Here is a 20,942-nt window from a genome sequence, read left to right as displayed (position 1 = left end):
TAGCCGAATTTTAGTTCCGAACTCCTTGTCTTCTCTTCTTCGTTTTCGTCGCTAATTAATTTTTTAACAGTCGACTGTTATAACTCGAGCAGAACAGAACACAACATATATAAACAATTTAAATAACGAAACCGATACCTTATCACGAATCAAAATTGAAAAAATTCGCATCAGTTCAATCAAAATTAAAACAAACATGTCTAAACCTGATCAGGGCGGTGCAAGTGGCGGATCCATACTTCAATTCGCACCGTTTCAAAGCTCCGTTGACGAGGGTTTCTGGCACCGATTATCTTTTCTAAAACTTAACAAGTTCGGCATCGACGATTCTCCGATTTCCATCGCCGGTAATCACGAACATAATTTTAATTATTTGTTTCTAAATTGTTGTAACATTGATACCGCTTGTTGAAGTCAATTGTTGTGAGCGGTTATGACTGAATTTGTCTGTGCAGCGGAATTGAAATTATTCGGCAGGTATCTAATTTTATATTTGATCCAACAATGTTTTTGTAGGTTTCTACGCGCCTTGTTCGCATTCTCAAGTATCGAATCACATGACTCTTATAGCAGAATCATTGCCTAGTAATGAGAGTGGGAGTGATGAGTCTTCAATTCAAGTAATTAGTAACAGAAATAGATGTGCTGTCCCTGGTATTCTTTACAATACTAACACATTAGAGGCGTATCACGCGCTAGATAAAAAAAACATGCTCAAGAAGGAGGCTGATAAGGTGCATTTATATGTGTTGTTTTAGTTGAATTTATTGCTTGTTGTTTGTTTTGTTGCGTTCGAGTTTATAAGATATGTTTTGGTGGATAGATTTGGGATGATATTCGTTCGGGAAAAGCTTTGGAGGATTGTGCATTGTTATCTAGGTTTCTTCTTATTTCGTTTGCGGACTTGAAAAAATGGAGCTTTCATTACTGGTTTGCTTTCCCTGCGCTAGTGCTTGATCCGCCTGTTACTGTTGTGGACTTGAAACCGGCGTCGCAGTGGTTTAATTCAGATGAGGTGATTGAAATTGAAATTGTTATTGAATGTTTAATGTGAATGTCGTTTTTTTATTGATGCTCATGCGATTTGATTTGGAATGTTGTAGGCAGAATCATTGTCAGCAGCGTGTAATGATTGGCGTAATTCAACCTTAACTTCTGGTATATGCCCCGGTGAATTCCGTTTACTAATGATGTATATTGATGCTTACTTTTATGCATTAGTTTCTTCTTGTCGTAAATTTGCTGCAGGTGTGCCGTTCTTTTTGGTTTGCTTTGATTCCAATTCTCGTGCTACTATTAAGCATCTGAAGGAGTGGGAGGCATGCCATGGTGATGGACAAAAGGTTTGTCTTTATGTAATTTCTAAGAAAATAGGGTGGCTTTTGCTAACTTATATTCTTATTCTTGTTAAATTAGTATGATAGACTAGTGCCTATTCATTTAGCAGGTGCTGTTTGGGTTTTATGACCCATGTCATCTTCCACATAATCCTGGTTGGCCTCTTCGCAACTTCTTATCTCTCATTTGTTCGAGATGGAATCTTAAAACCGTCCGATTTTTATGCTATAGAGAGAATCGTGGTTTTGCTGATCTGGGATTGTCTCTTGTCGGTGAAGCCATAATTACACATCCCCAAGGTAGAGCGGCAGAAATTGGGTAACAGCTCTATGCTGATTGCTGAATTTGAGTTTTTTAAGCTTCATTCTTTCCTTCTAGTCTGTATTACTTGCTGAGTGAGAATATTTCCCAGGATGGATAGATCTTCAGTGTGCACCTAATGCAGTCGGATGGGAACTTAACAGAGGTAGACAAATATCCAGGGTTATTAACCTTTCTAAATCCATGGATCCAACAAGGTATGTTCACTGTGAATGTGATGCTTCACTGCATTTTTATACCATTCAATCTTTTCTTAGCATTATGACATGTTTTACAGGTTGGCTGTATCTGCAGCAGATTTAAATTTAAAGTTAATGAGATGGCGTGCTTTGCCTTCACTTAACTTGGATAAGTTATTTTCTATTAAGTGTCTTCTGATCGGAGCCGGTACACTTGGATGCCAGGTTGCACGAATGCTTATGGTATGTGGCCTTTAAACTATTCCATCAGCGACTTCTTACTGCATATTTAACATACTGAAAGGTTTTGCATAACGTAGGCTTGGGGTGTGAGGAGAATTACATTGCTGGATAATGGCAGGGTGGCTATGTCTAACCCATTAAGGCAGTCACTTTATACATTGGAAGATTGTCTCAATGGAGGTGAATTTAAAGCCATTGCAGCAGTTAACAGCCTCAAGCGAATATTCCCTGCTGTGGTAATTTATTTAACTTGTAATATGTAACATAATGCTTAGCTCAAATCTTTATTCAGCTCTTCTCATTTTCCTCGTCTTATATTTGGTTTTCCAGGAGGCAGAAAGTGTTGTGATGGCTATACCAATGCCTGGACATCCGGTGAGCAGCCAAGAAGAGGAATCTGTGCTCGAAGATTGTAGACGTCTACATGAATTAGTCGATTCTCATGATGCAGTTTTTCTATTGACTGATACAAGAGAAAGCCGATGGCTTCCTTCCCTTCTTTCTGCAAATGCTAACAAGGTCGCTCTTCTAAATCTGATTTATGCATTTTGAATCATTCTTTTAACATTTAGCACTGTGTACTTTCATCAAGCTTATATCATATTGATTATCAGTTATAAAATAGGACCACATTAATTATGAGGATTGAATTATCGGATCTAAAATAGCTGGATGTAGCATCGTTTATTGCTTGAATTTATCATTCTCCTCTCCAATTTTCTTAATCTTTCTGCAGATTACGATAACTGCAGCTTTAGGGTTCGATAGTTTCCTAGTTATGCGGCATGGCTCAGGTCCTCTTAGCTCAACTCATGACCTGGAGGCTGAAGCTAAAATTGCACTATCTGCTGCTATGGACAACCTTGCTGTGGCTGATAGAGAAAGGCAGAGATTGGGCTGCTACTTCTGCAATGATGTGGTTGCACCAACTGATGTAATTTACTAGAATATAATTGATTTGTAATTTGACTGTTTTTGCATATCAAATCTGGCAATAATTTGTGTACTCTTGCTGCAGTCAACCGCTAATCGCACATTGGATCAGCAATGCACTGTTACACGTCCAGGACTTGCTCCTATTGCCTCATCTCTTGCGGTTGAGCTTTTCGTTAGCATATTACATCACCCTGATGGGTAACTATCTGCTGCTGGAATGAATTTTGATTTGTCCTACTACTGAATAGACGCAGATCTCGTTTGAGTTCCCATTCTAATTTAAAATGTCTACACAGGATATTTGCACAAGGTGACATTGTGAATTCGAGTTACAGTGAAAGCAGTGAGCAAGCACTTGGTATTTTGCCTCATCAGATTCGAGGTTCTCTCCATCAATTTTCTCAAATGACACTAGTAGGCCATGCTTCAAATAGCTGTACTGCTTGTTCCGGCACTGTAAGTTTTCTCTAGTACAAAGTCCATTATAGTTAGATATCCAATTAGGAGCAAATTCTATTAAGCGTGAAACAAAGGGCTATTCAAACCCTCCAACTTAGCAACAAATATAAAAAATGTCCAAGTTGATCTTTTGTGACTCAAAAACTAACAGCTTGTCAACATTGGGTCAGTTTACACCCTTAAACTATCAAGACCAGCCTCAGATTAGGGTGTAAATTGACAAATTGTGGGTTTTGTTTGTCATAAAGCACGAATCATATTAAATCACTCGGTGTATATTGACAACCACAGTTTTCGCAAGAGAAGAACTTTAGATATAGTTACTCTGTGCCTTGTATGATTACTTTAAATCTTTTAGAAAGTAAATATTACTATTTATACCATTGGATGAATAATTAATATTTTCATATTCAATAGTTTAAGGGACGAAGGTATTACTAAAACTTAAGTAATTATAGTACTATCCTAATTGCTCGTTTCTTTAGTTCTCTTTCGAGTTTCTAATGGCAAGAGCTTCACAGGTCATATCTGAGTATCGGAAAAGCGGACGGGAATTCCTGCTTCAAGCGATTAATCATCCAACCTATCTGGAGGATATCACTGGACTCACCGAATTGATGAAGTCCACTAGTTCTTTTCAGCTAGATTGGGATAATGAGACGGATGATGATGATTTTGTTGAACTCTAATATAAATCACCTCTCATCTATTTGATTTATTTGTACATCTTAATTGGAAACCCAAGATTCAAAATTTGCATCAAATGCCAAATTATGCCCAGCAACTTCGGTTCGTCTTTCATTAGCTAAACTCTGCATTTAACTTTCATCTGAAACTTTGAACCTAGAAGTCGTTTAAGATAGTAAATTTGAATGCTCATTACATCAAAGCACCAGTGGTCTAGTGGTAGAATAGTACCCTGCCACGGTACAGACCCGGGTTCGATTCCCGGCTGGTGCATAAATGTTGAGCAATGAGGATATTGTACCTATGTGATGGTAGGGTCTATCACTATCATCTGATATCATGATGACAAATTGGTGTAGCTGAGCTCAATTTTTTTTTATTTCTTTACTTATAATTGTTTCATAATTAGCAAAATTTATTTTAATTCGCTTCGATCTTTTAGTTTTAAATTGTTCTACAGATTGCAGCCACTTCAGTTTTAATTTTGTGTTTCAATTATTCTGTGTCATTTCAATTGAAGGTGTACACCGGGTGTATGGAATTAGAAATTTAAAGAATTTTAGGAGTTAGGAATTTGAGAAATTAATCAATGATTGGGTTTCAATCATTGGCTGTCAACATTTGGTAGGCAGGGGATATTTATATATTTTTATAAAAATTAGGCTAATCCCATGAAAAAACCTTCACCTTTTAGCCCCTTTTCACATTGCAAAATCACCAATTTACCCAAATCCGCACCTTTCATTTTCAATTCCACCCTTAAGCATTAAATTGACATTTTTTCACTTGAAAAAGATCCAAATCAATATTTAATATTTAAGGCTAAAAAAGTTCCCAAAAAATTAAAATAAAAATGATATAAAAATATAATTTAAATTTATATTCGAAATAAAAGCAGCAAGTTTTAAATAAAAAGTTTTATATAATATTTATAATTAATTTTGAAAATTTTAAAAAGATGGTTTTTTGTTTTAGTTATAACATTAGGGACTATTTTGAATATTTGTTAAAACATGAAGTATTGAAAAAAAATTAATTTAATGCTTGAGGGTGTAATTGAAAGCAAAAAGTGTGGATTTTACTAATTGAGGGTGGAATTGAAAGCAAAAGGTGCGGATTTGGGTAAAATTGGTGATTTTGCAACGTCAGGGTGCAAACGAAAAGGGGCTAAATGTCACGACCCATTTTCATGAATCGCGACCGGCGCTAGGGTATGGGTATGGTTGTACCAAAACCCGTAGCTAGCCTTACATATAACCTTATAAATACATAACCTGCAAGAAACCAATGCTCGGGGGCAACCGAGACTTCAGCCTAGTTCTAGCAGTTCATAAAATACAACATTTATATAATAAATGGTCGATCAATTTCGAGTCTCCAACATAGCATAAATATTTAATAACCCAAGTTATTATACTAATGTCAAAACAACACTTAAATCAATAGAATAATTCTGATAACAAGTATTAGACAAATACGACTTCTAATTACTACTGCGGTCTAAGAATAAAATCAATTTAATAGTTTTAATAAAATAAAGTAAACCTCCGAGGAAATAAAGAATCGGAGACCAGCTGACTCACTCAAATCATAACCCTGGAAAATTTGGGAAAACAACGGGGTCAGATATACTGAGATGAGTTCATACAACTATTTACATTTATTAAGTGAAAACCTTTAAAAACCTTAAAATATTTGTAAAGCATTTTACCATTATGGATAAGCATTGAAACCCTAAACCACAAATATCTAAATCCAGTTGTCGTGTCGGTGAGACGTATCTCCATAACCGATCCCCGACTGTCACTCAAATAAAACACGTGAGTCCCAGGAGACGTATCTTCCACCGGCGCCCTCACTAGGTGAGACGTATCTCTAACCTACCTCAAATACCATATATGATCATACCGGTGCGCACGCAGTCTCGATGATGCCCATCGAGTAGCACGTTCCAATTCAGATCCATAATGCCGAAAAACAGTTCGAAAGCTGTTTATACAATATATATATGCAAAAATACAATTTACTTAATAAAGCGGTAAATAGCGATATAAACTCACTGCTTGCTAATCCACGTGATAACTCCTGGCAAACAGTCTAAACTCGGTTCGCCTCAAAAGCATGAACGGTCGACGGGTCTAGACAAGGTATAAATAATAATTAAAACCAGACCCTAACTCTAGAGATTACTAGACACCATGTAGGACTAGTACAACACGATAGAACCAATGCATAAGCCAACATAGATTAATTACACATACACCAACCATAAGCCAAAACCATAAAATAAGTTAAGTCCTATTGAGTTCCATTTGAAATAAAAATCCGCAAACTTTCCAAACCATTTGGTAAAACATTTCAAAGCCACAATGGTACTTAGCCGAGTCAAATAAGACTTCCAAGCTTAACTCACATGTCGAGCGACCCAAGTCTAACCCGACCCAACATAACCAAGTTGTAAATAAATGTTCAAAATCCGGAATCAAATAATAATTCAAAACCCAAGTTTGAAAAACAAGGAACTCAATATCGCTTAATCAACAATTAACCAACACATAGCAAGTGTTTAAATAAAATCCACGACAAATTAACTTGCTTGAAATAGACAACACAAACCATAGGTTTTATGTAACAATTTAACAAGTCGAGTTATTGATACTTAGAACAACACTTAGCCAAAGTAGTATTCCAAGTAATCTTGTAATCAACATACCAAGACACTACAAGAATTTAACAAATGGCATTTGACATAAATAATTTCTATTTTCAGCTTCAATTCCTTTTGTCAAAACATGTCAATTGATCACAATAATCAAACCAATTAACCAACAATTTAATATACACAAACCCCACTAATCAAACTCTATTACTTTGATTTTAAATCATCAATCACATGCTAAATCCATTATTTACAGCCCTATAATCAAGAACAATAAAACAGTTTATAGTATTTCAATTCCCTACAACATTGTAACCATTCAACCTATGGATTTACAACAACCAAGCATGATTTTATTAACTCTAACAACATAGATCCACTTTAAAACATTATGGCAGCCAATGATTCAACTAAAACAGTTTATACAATCCACACAACCTATAATTTGAATCTATGTCACAATAAACAAGATTTAATCCATAACAATGCCAAATACAATGATGCTAGCCAAAACATTATAATTCAACCTAAATCATAAAGAATCAGCCACAACATAAACAAAACTCAAGGCACAACAATCAACAATACCAAGGTAATCTACAACCTAACAATCGCAGCGATATAGAACGATTAAAAGCAAAGGAAAAGGGATTAAATACCTTGATAGATCAAAGAGTATAAGAATCTGAAAGATGGGTTGGATTCGAAGCTACAAAATTGATTTGAATGGAAAATCATAAGCCTCAATCTATTAAACTAAGAATTGAGATTGAAAAACAAGATTTAAACCACTTACCAAGAGTTTTGGACACCACAAATCGAAGGAAAAACGCCAAGAAAGTGATTAGAATATGTTTAGGGTTTTAGAAATTGAATAGGGGCTGTTTAGGTCGAGTAAAAGTCTATTTAAAGCCTCCAAACGAACCCAACCGGTTCTATGACCGGTTCTGCCCAGTAGAACCGGTTAGAGAACCGGTTTGCTCACTGAAACCAAAAAAATCGAAGTGGACCGGACCTACGGCTTGATCTACCCAGCAGGTCCGGTTCACAGGTCCGGTTGACCCAAAAAAAGGTCAAAACGACGATCCGAACGGTCGAATGAAAGATAATCCTCTTAGGTACAACATATCCAAAATGCAGCCCGATCCGACGGTTCAATTGGAAGATATCAACGTTTTACTACAACATGGCAGATTTGGAAAACATGCAAACATTGTTTCGATAACAACCCGGAAATAAATCAATTCAACATCAAATACTTAAAGGTTCAAGGGGCACACGTAAGTCAATTCAACATGACACAACCAAGGGACCACCTACGCTAATTCGCACATAAATCAATTTGAAAACAAGTCGGAAGCACAACGAGAACATGTCGAAGTAAAAACACAACCAAAGTCCATCAAACCCAAACTTTAATCGGACAACCAACCACCAAAACAAGTTATAAAAATACGGGTTATTACATTCTCCCCAACTTAAAAACAAAATCGTCCTCGATTTTAACACAGAAAATAACCGACGTAAAACATAACATAAAACTACATAGCAAACCATACAAAACGTACATGATCAACGTAAGAACACATAATCATGATACCCAAAAAATTAAAGAAAGCAAAATAACAAATTTGCATAACCAACTCTATCTCTCAAGAATATTCCTCAACCAAGTAACCAACTGAAACTGTAATCATAGGAATTTCATTATTCATCAACCTACGCACTTGCGTAACCACAAACTTAACAAGTTGCTCCTCGAATGATAACTCAAAACCACCACTCATATAAATCAACAAACTCAAATGGTCACAACACGCATATGTACAAAATTCCGATTCTAACAATTTGGTGCCCCAACTATTACTCGATCAACGCAATGTGAATAACGATAAATTTCCAACTGAGAGTCACAATTACTCTGTACCGGAGTGGCTTCCAAAACAGTTCGAATCCTATCTATTATAAAATCCTAAATATCAAAGTGCAATATTAATCCCAAAACGCAAATCTAGGTCTACAATTCCAAACTCTATCATCTCAACAGAAAAATCAAAAACACAACCTGAAAAAAAATCTTGCGTTCTACAGCACCTACTATCTTCCACTTAACAAGTACGACATCAAAATAATCGATAATAATACCTAAGACTTCATATAAAATTTCCGTCAAAACAAACACTCCTAGAATCATCTGGTTCAAACGACTAATACCAAACTCAATAATTTCATCAACTATGCGAATCATAAAACACAAAACTCATACCATTATTCAAATGAAAACGTGCATGCACTTATTTCATGATAACATAATCTTCAAATTAGTAATAAATAATCTCTATCATAATGACTCCTCTAATCATTCAAAAAGAAACAGACTGATATAAACTGAGGTAACTAACCATCAACTTACCTTTAAACTATATTTCACAGATCTAACTTAATTCTACACACCAAAAAAAAGTTCAGTATTCAAATCAACTGTATCCAAATTTTCAAAAATTTAAACTCTCAATCAACAGTATCGATCAACCATCCTGGTTATTGAAACCTATTAATCGCGATCCTCGATTCTCGAATTGGCTAACTCATATAGCCAAATCGAACTCAAATTCTCAAAATTATGCCATCCATTAATTATTGTCTCGTATATAAAGAGAGATCACTACGACCAATTCATCATGACCGGATTGTTAGTTATGCCTAAAAAAAACCACTAGGGTAATAAAATCTTGCAATACCCAAAATATTTTATTCTCAAAATTTTCCGCTCCTCTTTAAAAGACTCTACGTCTTAAACTTCCTTTTGTATTCAAAATTCAAATACCTTTACTGTTGAAAAACCATAAGCTTTGTGAACTTTTGAAAATTTTCAAAATATTCACGTTTTAAATCCGAACTTTACCCTTACTTTTAAATACGTTTGCAAATTTATGAAATAGTTCAACTGGCAAAATGTATGTTCTCTTTAAGTCAAACTTGCTAAAATCAATTTATCCTTCTTTTTGTAAAATTAAAACTGTGGCAAAATTCTCCGTATTTAAAATAAACATTGATGTTTCAAACATCCAAAATTTAATTCGCTTCTAAATTTTCTCAAACAAAAATACAACTTGAAGAATCGTTCAACCGAAAGATTTATTAGTCCTTTTGAATCAAATTTGACAAAACTTATTCCTTTTCTCAGAAAGATAAAATTTTAACAACGCAAATCTCTTTATTTATGAAAATACTTTTACATCCATTTACCCAAAGTAATTGGACAAAATCTAATCTGAAAGATAAAGTCTTATTAAAACAAAAATATAATGTATGCACACACATGGAGCATAACCAACATTCTTAATCCACAAATCCTTAAATCACAAATCGAAAATTATCACGAACACTTCCAATTTGAATCTAACCATACACTGCACTTGGAACAACTATATCTCGAGCGCAACCTCAAAGTCATTTTCACTTCCTATGATACACATGATTCTGATAATACAGACTGATCTTTAACAACGTAATCATCCAAAAATCCACCACCATCATCACAGAGTATTTGTCTGGCTACCTTTCGGTAACTGTTTCAAAATCATTTGAAATCCGACAACTTATAAATAATTTTATCACACAGTGACTCGCGAGCTCGTTTCAAAACACTTTTCTCAAAACACTTTATCGATAAAAATTCATTTTACATAATTGTGCGCCAGGGTGATGACATCTCTCATCCCCAAAGAGTTGCATCCAACCCTAATCATTACTATGCACGTGATGCATGTACTATTATGCATGTATTAATTATTGATTTATCTTTTATTTAGTGAACATACTTAGTGCTCAATGCAATTCTATTCGTGAAATTCAAAATACATGTTCATGATATGTCTGGGCACAATTACGTGTTGAAAATATTTTAAATATTTTCACAAATTAACCTTTGAAATCCATTTCTCGATAATACATTCGCTAGACTTTACCCTCTGTGAGATGTGCACTCAATAACCTTGAAATACTTCTCAAATTCCATACTTGCAATCTACCAACATTCGATGCTATATAACAACTCAACCTAATAATTTCGTTACAACTCTTCCGTATAAAATACCAACTAACCTCAACCCAAACTGAAACTTATAACCAACGAAATAACATATCACATACGTTCCTACAAACTTACCGCCAGCTCCCGCATCGCATCATCAGACTTGATGAAAAACATCAGTGTATTAATACAACGCTCAATCTTCTCGGATCAAAATTTCCAATATCCTTTCCAGAATAATCAAAAACGTCAACCATCCCAAGGGAATACTTCCCTTATCTTTATCGATATCGAAATCCAAAGATTTCAGTTCACAACAATAATATGGCAAACCCAGCTTAATCAAAGTCGATACTAGATCAAAACAGGGTCTGAACAAAGGTTCAACTCACAATCAAACCAAACATCAGGTATCAACCATAACCGCGTGAAATAAATCATCTCACGTGCTTCTCCGCACGAAGAGACAAAATATAAGCAATCAACGTATTCCAACCAAACTTGCGAGATACACAACGCAGATTAAAATCAAAAATATTGTGATTCCTATAAACCATAAACTACGCAAGCATTGCCATTAAGTAGATTAACTCAAACATACTTAAAAGACAAAAATCAAAATATGCCACACAAGCTTTAAATTCTTATAACAAAATCAATATGTAACAAATTATCCTTTAAAAGTACGCTTCAAAATTCATTTTTGAAATTTAAAGTCAACCATAAAACTTTCAAAATTTTGTTGAGCCCCGCGGTTAAAACAAATTAGTATCCGGAAAATATATTCGTATAATTTCATTGCTTAAAATAAATCCCAAAATATCTCAATCCACAGAACTATCGAGTTAGCCGAGTCATTACAACTTCAAAGCCCAACTCCCGGTTTGGGTGACCCAAGTCAAAACCCAAAACAATTGTTTATGAAACGTATTCAAAACATTTGTAAATCCGGAAAAAATATTTAAATAAAATTTTCCATCCTTTCAAAATTGAGAGCTCAACGCAACCCATCAGCTAAAATAGCAACTTAAAAACTCAAATGAGAAATCTTTAATCTCAAACAATCATTTCGTAAATTCAAAAACTTCAAAATGTTGACATGCCACCACATGGTAAAATAACTTCAGCGATATTACATTCTCAAAACAGCGACTTACCTAATAATAATATCGTTCTAAAAATAATCGTTTGTTAACACCAAACCAAACATAATATTTCAAAATACAAAAAATTCCCTTTTTACTGGCAACTTAACCAAAATCAAACTTTTAAAGAATTAAAATCTAAAGTTCTCTTCTGATTTTGTGTCAAAACATAAATCGAATAAAAATAATTTCTCAATGAAAACCCTTAAAACAACATGTGGCCAAACCATGTATGACCACAAAACACGTTTTAATGTTTAAACCCAAAAACTCTTTACTTAGAAAAACAAGGCTAACGCCCAGCATAAGATCAAAGTTAAAATCAACAATCGAGGCAAAAGTCAAAAAATGTACTCACCATATAATCCATCGTTATTAAATCAATAATGGCATAAAAGCCAAAATTTATCAAATAACATCATATACCCAATATGAATTTAGAAAAATTACCAACATAAGATATCCCGAGAAATCAGAAGCAATTAAAATCACCCAAGTGAAATAACCTCAACATGATAAAACACAACAAGTAACATCCAAGAGAAATTAATTGTCAATCATAGCATCAACAACAAATAAAGACAGACAGACATCACCTATAAGATGTAGGCTGAAAGTTTGGAAATAAAAGATGACGTTTAAAAGACAAGACACGAATCCTAATTCCGCAGTAGTTCCTATGACACGACATCACTTATCATGCCAAAACACATAACACATAACATACATAAGGCCTTGGTTTGGAACCAAAGCTTTGATACCAACTTTGTCACGACCCATTTTCATGAATCGCGACCGGCGCTAGGGTATGGGTATGGTTGTACCAAAACCCGTAGCTAGCCTTACATATAACCTTATAAATACATAACCTGCAAGAAACCAATGCTCGGGGGCAACCGAGACTTCAGCCTAGTTCTAGCAGTTCATAAAATACAACATTTATATAATAAATGGTCGATCAATTTCGAGTCTCCAACATAGCATAAATATTTAATAACCCAAGTTATTATACTAATGTCAAAACAACACTTAAATCAATAGAATAATTCTGATAACAAGTATTAGACAAATACGACTTCTAATTACTACTGCGGTCTAAGAATAAAATCAATTTAATAGTTTTAATAAAATAAAGTAAACCTCCGAGGAAATAAAGAATCGGAGACCAGCTGACTCACTCAAATCATAACCCTGGAAAATTTGGGAAAACAACGGGGTCAGATATACTGAGATGAGTTCATACAACTATTTACATTTATTAAGTGAAAACCTTTAAAAACCTTAAAATATTTGTAAAGCATTTTACCATTATGGATAAGCATTGAAACCCTAAACCACAAATATCTAAATCCAGTTGTCGTGTCGGTGAGACGTATCTCCATAACCGATCCCCGACTGTCACTCAAATAAAACACGTGAGTCCCAGGAGACGTATCTTCCACCGGCGCCCTCACTAGGTGAGACGTATCTCTAACCTACCTCAAATACCATATATGATCATACCGGTGCGCACGCAGTCTCGATGATGCCCATCGAGTAGCACGTTCCAATTCAGATCCATAATGCCGAAAAACAGTTCGAAAGCTGTTTATACAATATATATATGCAAAAATACAATTTACTTAATAAAGCGGTAAATAGCGATATAAACTCACTGCTTGCTAATCCACGTGATAACTCCTGGCAAACAGTCTAAACTCGGTTCGCCTCAAAAGCATGAACGGTCGACGGGTCTAGACAAGGTATAAATAATAATTAAAACCAGACCCTAACTCTAGAGATTACTAGACACCATGTAGGACTAGTACAACACGATAGAACCAATGCATAAGCCAACATAGATTAATTACACATACACCAACCATAAGCCAAAACCATAAAATAAGTTAAGTCCTATTGAGTTCCATTTGAAATAAAAATCCGCAAACTTTCCAAACCATTTGGTAAAACATTTCAAAGCCACAATGGTACTTAGCCGAGTCAAATAAGACTTCCAAGCTTAACTCACATGTCGAGCGACCCAAGTCTAACCCGACCCAACATAACCAAGTTGTAAATAAATGTTCAAAATCCGGAATCAAATAATAATTCAAAACCCAAGTTTGAAAAACAAGGAACTCAATATCGCTTAATCAACAATTAACCAACACATAGCAAGTGTTTAAATAAAATCCACGACAAATTAACTTGCTTGAAATAGACAACACAAACCATAGGTTTTATGTAACAATTTAACAAGTCGAGTTATTGATACTTAGAACAACACTTAGCCAAAGTAGTATTCCAAGTAATCTTGTAATCAACATACCAAGACACTACAAGAATTTAACAAATGGCATTTGACATAAATAATTTCTATTTTCAGCTTCAATTCCTTTTGTCAAAACATGTCAATTGATCACAATAATCAAACCAATTAACCAACAATTTAATATACACAAACCCCACTAATCAAACTCTATTACTTTGATTTTAAATCATCAATCACATGCTAAATCCATTATTTACAGCCCTATAATCAAGAACAATAAAACAGTTTATAGTATTTCAATTCCCTACAACATTGTAACCATTCAACCTATGGATTTACAACAACCAAGCATGATTTTATTAACTCTAACAACATAGATCCACTTTAAAACATTATGGCAGCCAATGATTCAACTAAAACAGTTTATACAATCCACACAACCTATAATTTGAATCTATGTCACAATAAACAAGATTTAATCCATAACAATGCCAAATACAATGATGCTAGCCAAAACATTATAATTCAACCTAAATCATAAAGAATCAGCCACAACATAAACAAAACTCAAGGCACAACAATCAACAATACCAAGGTAATCTACAACCTAACAATCGCAGCGATATAGAACGATTAAAAGCAAAGGAAAAGGGATTAAATACCTTGATAGATCAAAGAGTATAAGAATCTGAAAGATGGGTTGGATTCGAAGCTACAAAATTGATTTGAATGGAAAATCATAAGCCTCAATCTATTAAACTAAGAATTGAGATTGAAAAACAAGATTTAAACCACTTACCAAGAGTTTTGGACACCACAAATCGAAGGAAAAACGCCAAGAAAGTGATTAGAATATGTTTAGGGTTTTAGAAATTGAATAGGGGCTGTTTAGGTCGAGTAAAAGTCTATTTAAAGCCTCCAAACGAACCCAACCGGTTCTATGACCGGTTCTGCCCAGTAGAACCGGTTAGAGAACCGGTTTGCTCACTGAAACCAAAAAAATCGAAGTGGACCGGACCTACGGCTTGATCTACCCAGCAGGTCCGGTTCACAGGTCCGGTTGACCCAAAAAAAGGTCAAAACGACGATCCGAACGGTCGAATGAAAGATAATCCTCTTAGGTACAACATATCCAAAATGCAGCCCGATCCGACGGTTCAATTGGAAGATATCAACGTTTTACTACAACATGGCAGATTTGGAAAACATGCAAACATTGTTTCGATAACAACCCGGAAATAAATCAATTCAACATCAAATACTTAAAGGTTCAAGGGGCACACGTAAGTCAATTCAACATGACACAACCAAGGGACCACCTACGCTAATTCGCACATAAATCAATTTGAAAACAAGTCGGAAGCACAACGAGAACATGTCGAAGTAAAAACACAACCAAAGTCCATCAAACCCAAACTTTAATCGGACAACCAACCACCAAAACAAGTTATAAAAATACGGGTTATTACACTAAAAGATGGAGGTTTTTTCGGGAGATTAGCCTAAAAATTATAATTTTTAAAATTTTATATATAGATATAAAATTATGTTTACATTTATGACAATTAAAATATAAATATAATTTAAACATACTCAAGATATAAAGTTCAAAAAATTATAATTATTTAAAATTTTAATAATTATAATTAAGATTAATATTTAAATTTTATGATACAATGCAATAAAAATAAAACGACAAGATTTGCTGCAGGTGATTTAATACTACAATGTAGGCCTAATGGTAAAAAAAATCCAAACCTTTACGACTTTGCAATTTTATTCAAACCTTTTAATTTTTGCAATAATATCCAAACTGCATTTTTTGCTGCAATAATAACCAAATTGCATTTGTTTTGCAATAATAGCCAAATTGATGGCTAAATTTGTTATTTTCAATTAAGATATTAGGCTATTATTATTTTTGATGTATAAATAATATAGTAAAAGTCCCAAAAAATGACAAAAAACTCAAAAAAAAAATCACATAAAAAGTGCCATTTGGCTGTTATTACAACAAAATAATGCAATTTGAATATTATTAGAAAAATTAAAAGGTTTGAATAAAATTGCAACAAACCATAAAGATTTGAATTTTTTATTTGCCACTAAGCCTAAAATGTATGAATAGTTGACTATTTTTTTATAGGTAATTTTTTGTTTGTTTAATTACAAGAAATAAATGTGTAATTTTTATATTAATCAAAACGGATCGAAATTCAAATGAATTTTTGAGAGTTCTCCATTTCAGAAAAAATAAAAACATATAACATTACCTTTGTCAATTTCTTTGTGTTACAATACAAGCTTTGTGTTTCTCGGCCAGTGCATTTTTTATTTTCTTTTGACAAAACCTCAAATCATATCGATAAAATTCTATTTTATTTTTCATTCCTTCTAATTTTCTGATCTGAATCTGAGTTCTAACTATCAAGTAATCAACTTGAGCATTATTTTATATCAGGAAGTGATAACGTAGTACATTTAGTAGGGGCGAAGCAACCTCGACAAGAACAAACATCGCTAAGTCAAGCATTTCACCAACCCGAGAACAGCTTCCGACCACCTCGTAAATCAAAGACCACGCGACCTGGGGGGTCACCTGATCGAGGAACATTCAAAAATCATCTGAGATGCGTGCTTCTTACAAGGTTGGATCGAAGATTCTATCCGAGCTTCTAGACTAAAGACATGAAAGCTCGGTACAGACGACCCGAGCTTCGAGATACACCCGACTCAGAGACTGGAAATATTCGAGTGAGGTCTGAACGATTCGGGCTTTGGATTCTGACCGAGCTCCAAGATCTGGCTCGCAAGCACACGCACGTGTACCAGATCCTGGGACCACAGAAGATCCTCTGACAGGTGCGTGAGGAATGTTCCCTCCTACTGACACACCTAACAACCTGCGCCCCATACGGGAATACCCTCCACGTAGGCGTAACCGTATTTCAGGGACCACATGAGGCACAACCTGCCAGCAAGGCAAGGTTTGTCCTTAAACCCTATCTATAAATAAGGGGTTTAAGGACAAATCCTAGGTAATTTCTTTTCTCTTCTCTGAATACTATTCCTCTGTTCACTTCTTCTTCTTCTTGACTCAGAAATCTCACTTGAGCGTCGGAGTGAACATCCGGCGACCCCCACCAGAGTTCTTTCTAACCTCTGTTTGCTGTTTGTGTAGGCTTGCGGAGCTCGGATCCCTTTTAGTGATTTATCACTTGGCGCCGTCTGTGACCCCCACAGTCCGGTGTTTTCATTTTTCTATTATTTTGCCGTGATCTTGCGCAAAAATGGTGGACAAAGAAAAACAAATCAGTGACGGAATAGTTCTGGTGAATACGTCCGGTGGACATATGTCCAGATCAACTTCAGAGGTAGCTGGGATAGAAGGTCAGAACGTAGTCTTTGATGGAAGGCCACCGATGGGTCTAGATTAAAACCACCCGGTGCACACCCACGACGGTGATAATCAGGCATCTGGAAGTCAGCCACCGTTCATCCCTTTGTATGGAATGAGAGACTTTCCTATCAGCCACCCTGGGAGCTGGAATATACAACAACCGGGAGTTCAGACTCCAAATCCTTTGGTACAGCAAGGTTTCTTGAGGAACACGCTAACTCCTACCCAGCTCAGTTTCTCAACTGAAGCAACGACAACCACCGTCGCGGGGAGTGGTGGGTCAGGGGTGGTTCATCCAGGCATGATGCAAGTCCAAGAATACATGGAATATTTGCACCAGCAAATGCTACAAGCTCAGCAAATCCAGCATGTGTTCATGGCTCAGATGAACCAAGGGAGTGGTTTCAGGACACCACCAGTCATAGCTCCTCCAGGTTTTCCCCCTGGCGAAGCTCGTCCCCACAGAGATCCTCCTAGCAGAGGTATCCCGAGAGACGAAGGTCGGGATGACCCTCCACAACCTCCTAGATCCAAATTTTGAGAAAGGGGTATTCCGAGAGAAGAAGGTCGGGATGATCCCTTGCCTCCCAGAACTGAGTTTCGCGACGATCGGCTGCCGAGAGACAAAGGTCGGACTGACCCACCGCGACCAAGACCTAGACCCCAGACAGAGTACCCACCACCGAGAGGCGAAGATCGGCGCGAGGGTAACTTGCCGAGAGAGGAAGGTCGGCATGACCGCCCTTTTCCGAGAGAAGAAGGTCGGAATGATCCTCCTCCTCCTCGAAGGGAGGGGGTGCAAGATGAGAATTTTCCTCCGGGGCCACAGCGCGGAAACGCTGGCTTGGGGAGGGGAGACCCAGGCCCGGAGGCAGATCCTCTGCGGACCGCGAGAGCAGGAGCTCCACCGGTTAGGAGACATGGGGCAGAAAGTGTTCACAGCTCGAGGGCAGTCTCGCAACACCAGAAAACACTATGCGATGAAGTCACTCGCCTCGTTCAGGCCGACCTAGATAAACAAAGAGGGCATAAGGCAGAGTCACGACCTTTCACGACCTGTGGTATCGCTAGCCCGCTGTCAAAAGCCATCTCGGATGACCCATTTCCAGATAAATTCAAATACCCACCTATTGATAGGTACAATGGTAAATCTGATCCAATGACACATATAAGTTGTTTTCAGGTTTCCATAGGAGTGCAAAGTGTCTCGGATGCCACAGTGTGTAAAGTGTTTCCCTCGACTTTGAGCGATGCTGCACAGAAATGGTACCAGAATCTCAAAGAGGGCTCTATCAACAGTTTTAGAGAGCTCGCCATTGCTTTCAAAACTCACTTTGCACCAAGCATAGAACGGAAAAAGAGATCCAGTGACCTGAAGAAGTGTTTCCAAAAGCAGGGGAAAGCTTGAAAGCTTATGTTGCTCGGTTCAATGCGGAAGTTATAATGATAGAAGATTTGAATGATGATACCGCCATCGACGCTATGAAAGACAACACTAGCATGCAAGTATTCCGGGACAGTTTGATTACAGACCCAGTGGATATGTATACCGAGCTGATGAACAGAGCCTGGAATTATATCAGCTTGGACGAGGAAAGATAGAGGAAGGCCTACGGAACAGCTAGTCCGGCAACCAGCAAACCACCAAGCACCCCGGGGTCAAGTCGAACTCAAGATCGATACAGACCTCTGAATGAGACCTCGGGATATAGAGGAGGTAGACCGGCTGATAATCAAACCAGTTCGCCCAGTACAGGGCCTGGAACAAAGCCAAGTTTCAGCATTGGAGGAGGAACGGAGGGTTACGTAGATCGGGCCGGAGTGGCCAGACAGTATGTGCCACTTAACACTCCGCGAGAACAGATCCTGGCATGGATTAAGCATAACAACGAAGAAATACGATATCCTCCGAGGCTGGTGAAAGATGGGAATCGCTATAAATTTTGTGATTTTCACGATGGCTACGGCCATGAGACCGAGAAGTGCGGGCGTCTGCGGAGCGAGATAGACAAGTTAGTTTGCCAAGGACGGTTACAACACTTTGTAGTCGCTAAAGAGGGCCATGACCGGGGAAATACACGAGTTAACTCGGTCAGGTCGGAGCCAAGTGGTAGTAGAGAGGCCGCACCGCCTTCAAAGAAAACACAAGTCACGGGGGTGATCAACACTATCTCTGGTGGGACTCTAGAATCTGATTATATTCGGAGGAGGCGAAAAAAGAAACAAAAGATGGTCATGACAGTGTTTATGGGCTCGCCCTGGTCGAGTATCGTTTTTGGGCCAGAAGATGCTAAAGGGGTAGAGTTTCCTCACGAGGATGCTCTAATCATATCAGCCATAGTCGGACAGAAATGGGTAAAACGTTTGCTGGTTGACGATGGAAGTTCAGTTAACTTACTGACCTTGCCGGTATTCTTGGAAATGGGGGGATCCAGGACGGACCTCAAACCCGTTAGCATCCCTGTCTTGGGATTGGGCGGAGCACCACTCTGCCCGGAAGGCATGGTAGAGCTGGACTTGGAGCTGGGTGTCGAAATACCCCAGGAGGATGGCACAGAGGGTGTCTTGGCGGAACCAACACGGAAGGTACGATCACTTTTCATGGTAGTCGATATGCCTTTAGCCTATAATGGTATTTTCGGTAGACCTATGTTGTACAGCACAGGTGCAGTTACTAGTATTCGTTATTTAATGATGAAAATCCCGGTGGAAAGCGAGGTCATAACCATCAGAGGGAACCAAGCCCTGTCTCGGCAATGTTATATGGCCACTATGGGCAAAGATGAGCATCGATACACCAGAGTTGTTGCTCAGAGAGAAAAAAGCTCAGAAACCTCAGGAAAACTTGGAAACAATTGAGCTGGCTGAGGGTACCGAGATGTGTGTAAAGTTGGGAACGGATTGGCCAAGCGAACACCGGGACGCTATTATAGCTCGGATAAAACAGTATGTAGAAGAATTCACAAACAACCCGAAGGATATCGGAGGGGTTGATCCGAGGATCATCTCGCACACGCTAAATGTGGATGCCAAGTGCAAGCCTATTAAGCAAAATAAAAGAACTTTCTCTCTAGAGAAATAGATAACTATCCGAGATGAAGTGGAGAAGCTTCTGAAAGCTGGGTTTATCAAGAAAGTGGATTATCCGGAGTGGCTAGCCAATGTGGTGCTAATCAAGAAGTCCAACGGCAGATGGAGGCTTTGTATAAATTTCACTGATCTAAACAATGCCTGCCCAAAAGACAATTTTCCATTGCCGAACATCGACCAGCTAGTAGATGCTACGTG

The 20,942-nt window shown here is 37.2% G+C and overlaps 2 protein-coding genes and 2 non-coding genes across 5 annotated transcripts; all 4 read left to right on the top strand.

Moving 5' to 3' along the window:
- The first annotated feature begins 4 nt into the window (after positions 1-4).
- Positions 5-4,260, top strand: LOC126673948 (ubiquitin-like modifier-activating enzyme atg7). Of its 2 annotated transcripts, none has more exons than XM_050368284.1 (14): positions 5-347; positions 517-734; positions 824-1,015; positions 1,104-1,158; positions 1,249-1,343; positions 1,448-1,637; positions 1,751-1,856; positions 1,937-2,081; positions 2,159-2,317; positions 2,412-2,600; positions 2,818-3,015; positions 3,100-3,215; positions 3,314-3,473; positions 3,998-4,260. In XM_050368284.1, exons 1-14 carry the CDS (start codon positions 197-199, stop codon positions 4,163-4,165), a joined length of 2,142 nt encoding a protein of 713 aa, XP_050224241.1. In that variant the 5' UTR covers positions 5-196; the 3' UTR covers positions 4,166-4,260. The 2 variants fall into 2 exon arrangements, with proteins under 2 accessions (XP_050224241.1, XP_050224240.1); XM_050368283.1 differs by having other exon boundaries at positions 1,445-1,637.
- A 105-nt stretch (positions 4,261-4,365) lies between these two features.
- Positions 4,366-4,436, top strand: TRNAG-GCC (transfer RNA glycine (anticodon GCC)). Its single transcript has one exon. It is a non-coding gene; the product is annotated as a tRNA-Gly (tRNA).
- An 8-nt stretch (positions 4,437-4,444) lies between these two features.
- LOC126676055 (small nucleolar RNA snoR114) lies at positions 4,445-4,530 on the top strand. Its single transcript, XR_007640230.1, has one exon. It is a non-coding gene; the product is annotated as a small nucleolar RNA snoR114 (small nucleolar RNA).
- Positions 4,531-18,226: 13,696 nt separating this feature from the next.
- On the top strand, positions 18,227-20,513 carry LOC126672186 (uncharacterized). The gene is made up of 4 exons (XM_050366132.1): positions 18,227-18,415; positions 18,838-18,952; positions 19,051-19,160; positions 19,257-20,513. The coding sequence occupies exons 1-4, from the start codon at positions 18,227-18,229 to the stop codon at positions 20,511-20,513; spliced, it is 1,671 nt and encodes a 556-aa protein (XP_050222089.1).
- Positions 20,514-20,942: the final 429 nt, after the last annotated feature.

This window comes from Mercurialis annua, linkage group LG3, assembly GCF_937616625.2.
Source record: "Mercurialis annua linkage group LG3, ddMerAnnu1.2, whole genome shotgun sequence".
NCBI classification, from domain to species: domain Eukaryota; kingdom Viridiplantae; phylum Streptophyta; class Magnoliopsida; order Malpighiales; family Euphorbiaceae; genus Mercurialis; species Mercurialis annua.
The sequence above is the reverse complement of the archived record's forward strand: the minus strand, read 5'-3'. Positions and strand labels throughout refer to the sequence as shown.

Coding starts and splice junctions, on each gene's coding strand:
- LOC126672186 (XM_050366132.1), top strand. CDS start 18,227: ATGATCCCTTGCCTCCCAGAACTGAGTTTCGCGACGATCGGCTGCCGA. Junction 18,416..18,837: donor CCCTTTTCCGAGAGAAGAAG/GTCGGAATGATC, acceptor AGTTGTTTTCAG/GTTTCCATAGGAGTGCAAAG. Junction 19,161..19,256: donor AAGACAACACTAGCATGCAA/GTATTCCGGGAC, acceptor GAGGAAAGATAG/AGGAAGGCCTACGGAACAGC.
- LOC126673948 (XM_050368283.1), top strand. CDS start 197: ATGTCTAAACCTGATCAGGGCGGTGCAAGTGGCGGATCCATACTTCAA. Junction 735..823: donor TCAAGAAGGAGGCTGATAAG/GTGCATTTATAT, acceptor TTTGGTGGATAG/ATTTGGGATGATATTCGTTC. Junction 1,016..1,103: donor AGTGGTTTAATTCAGATGAG/GTGATTGAAATT, acceptor GGAATGTTGTAG/GCAGAATCATTGTCAGCAGC.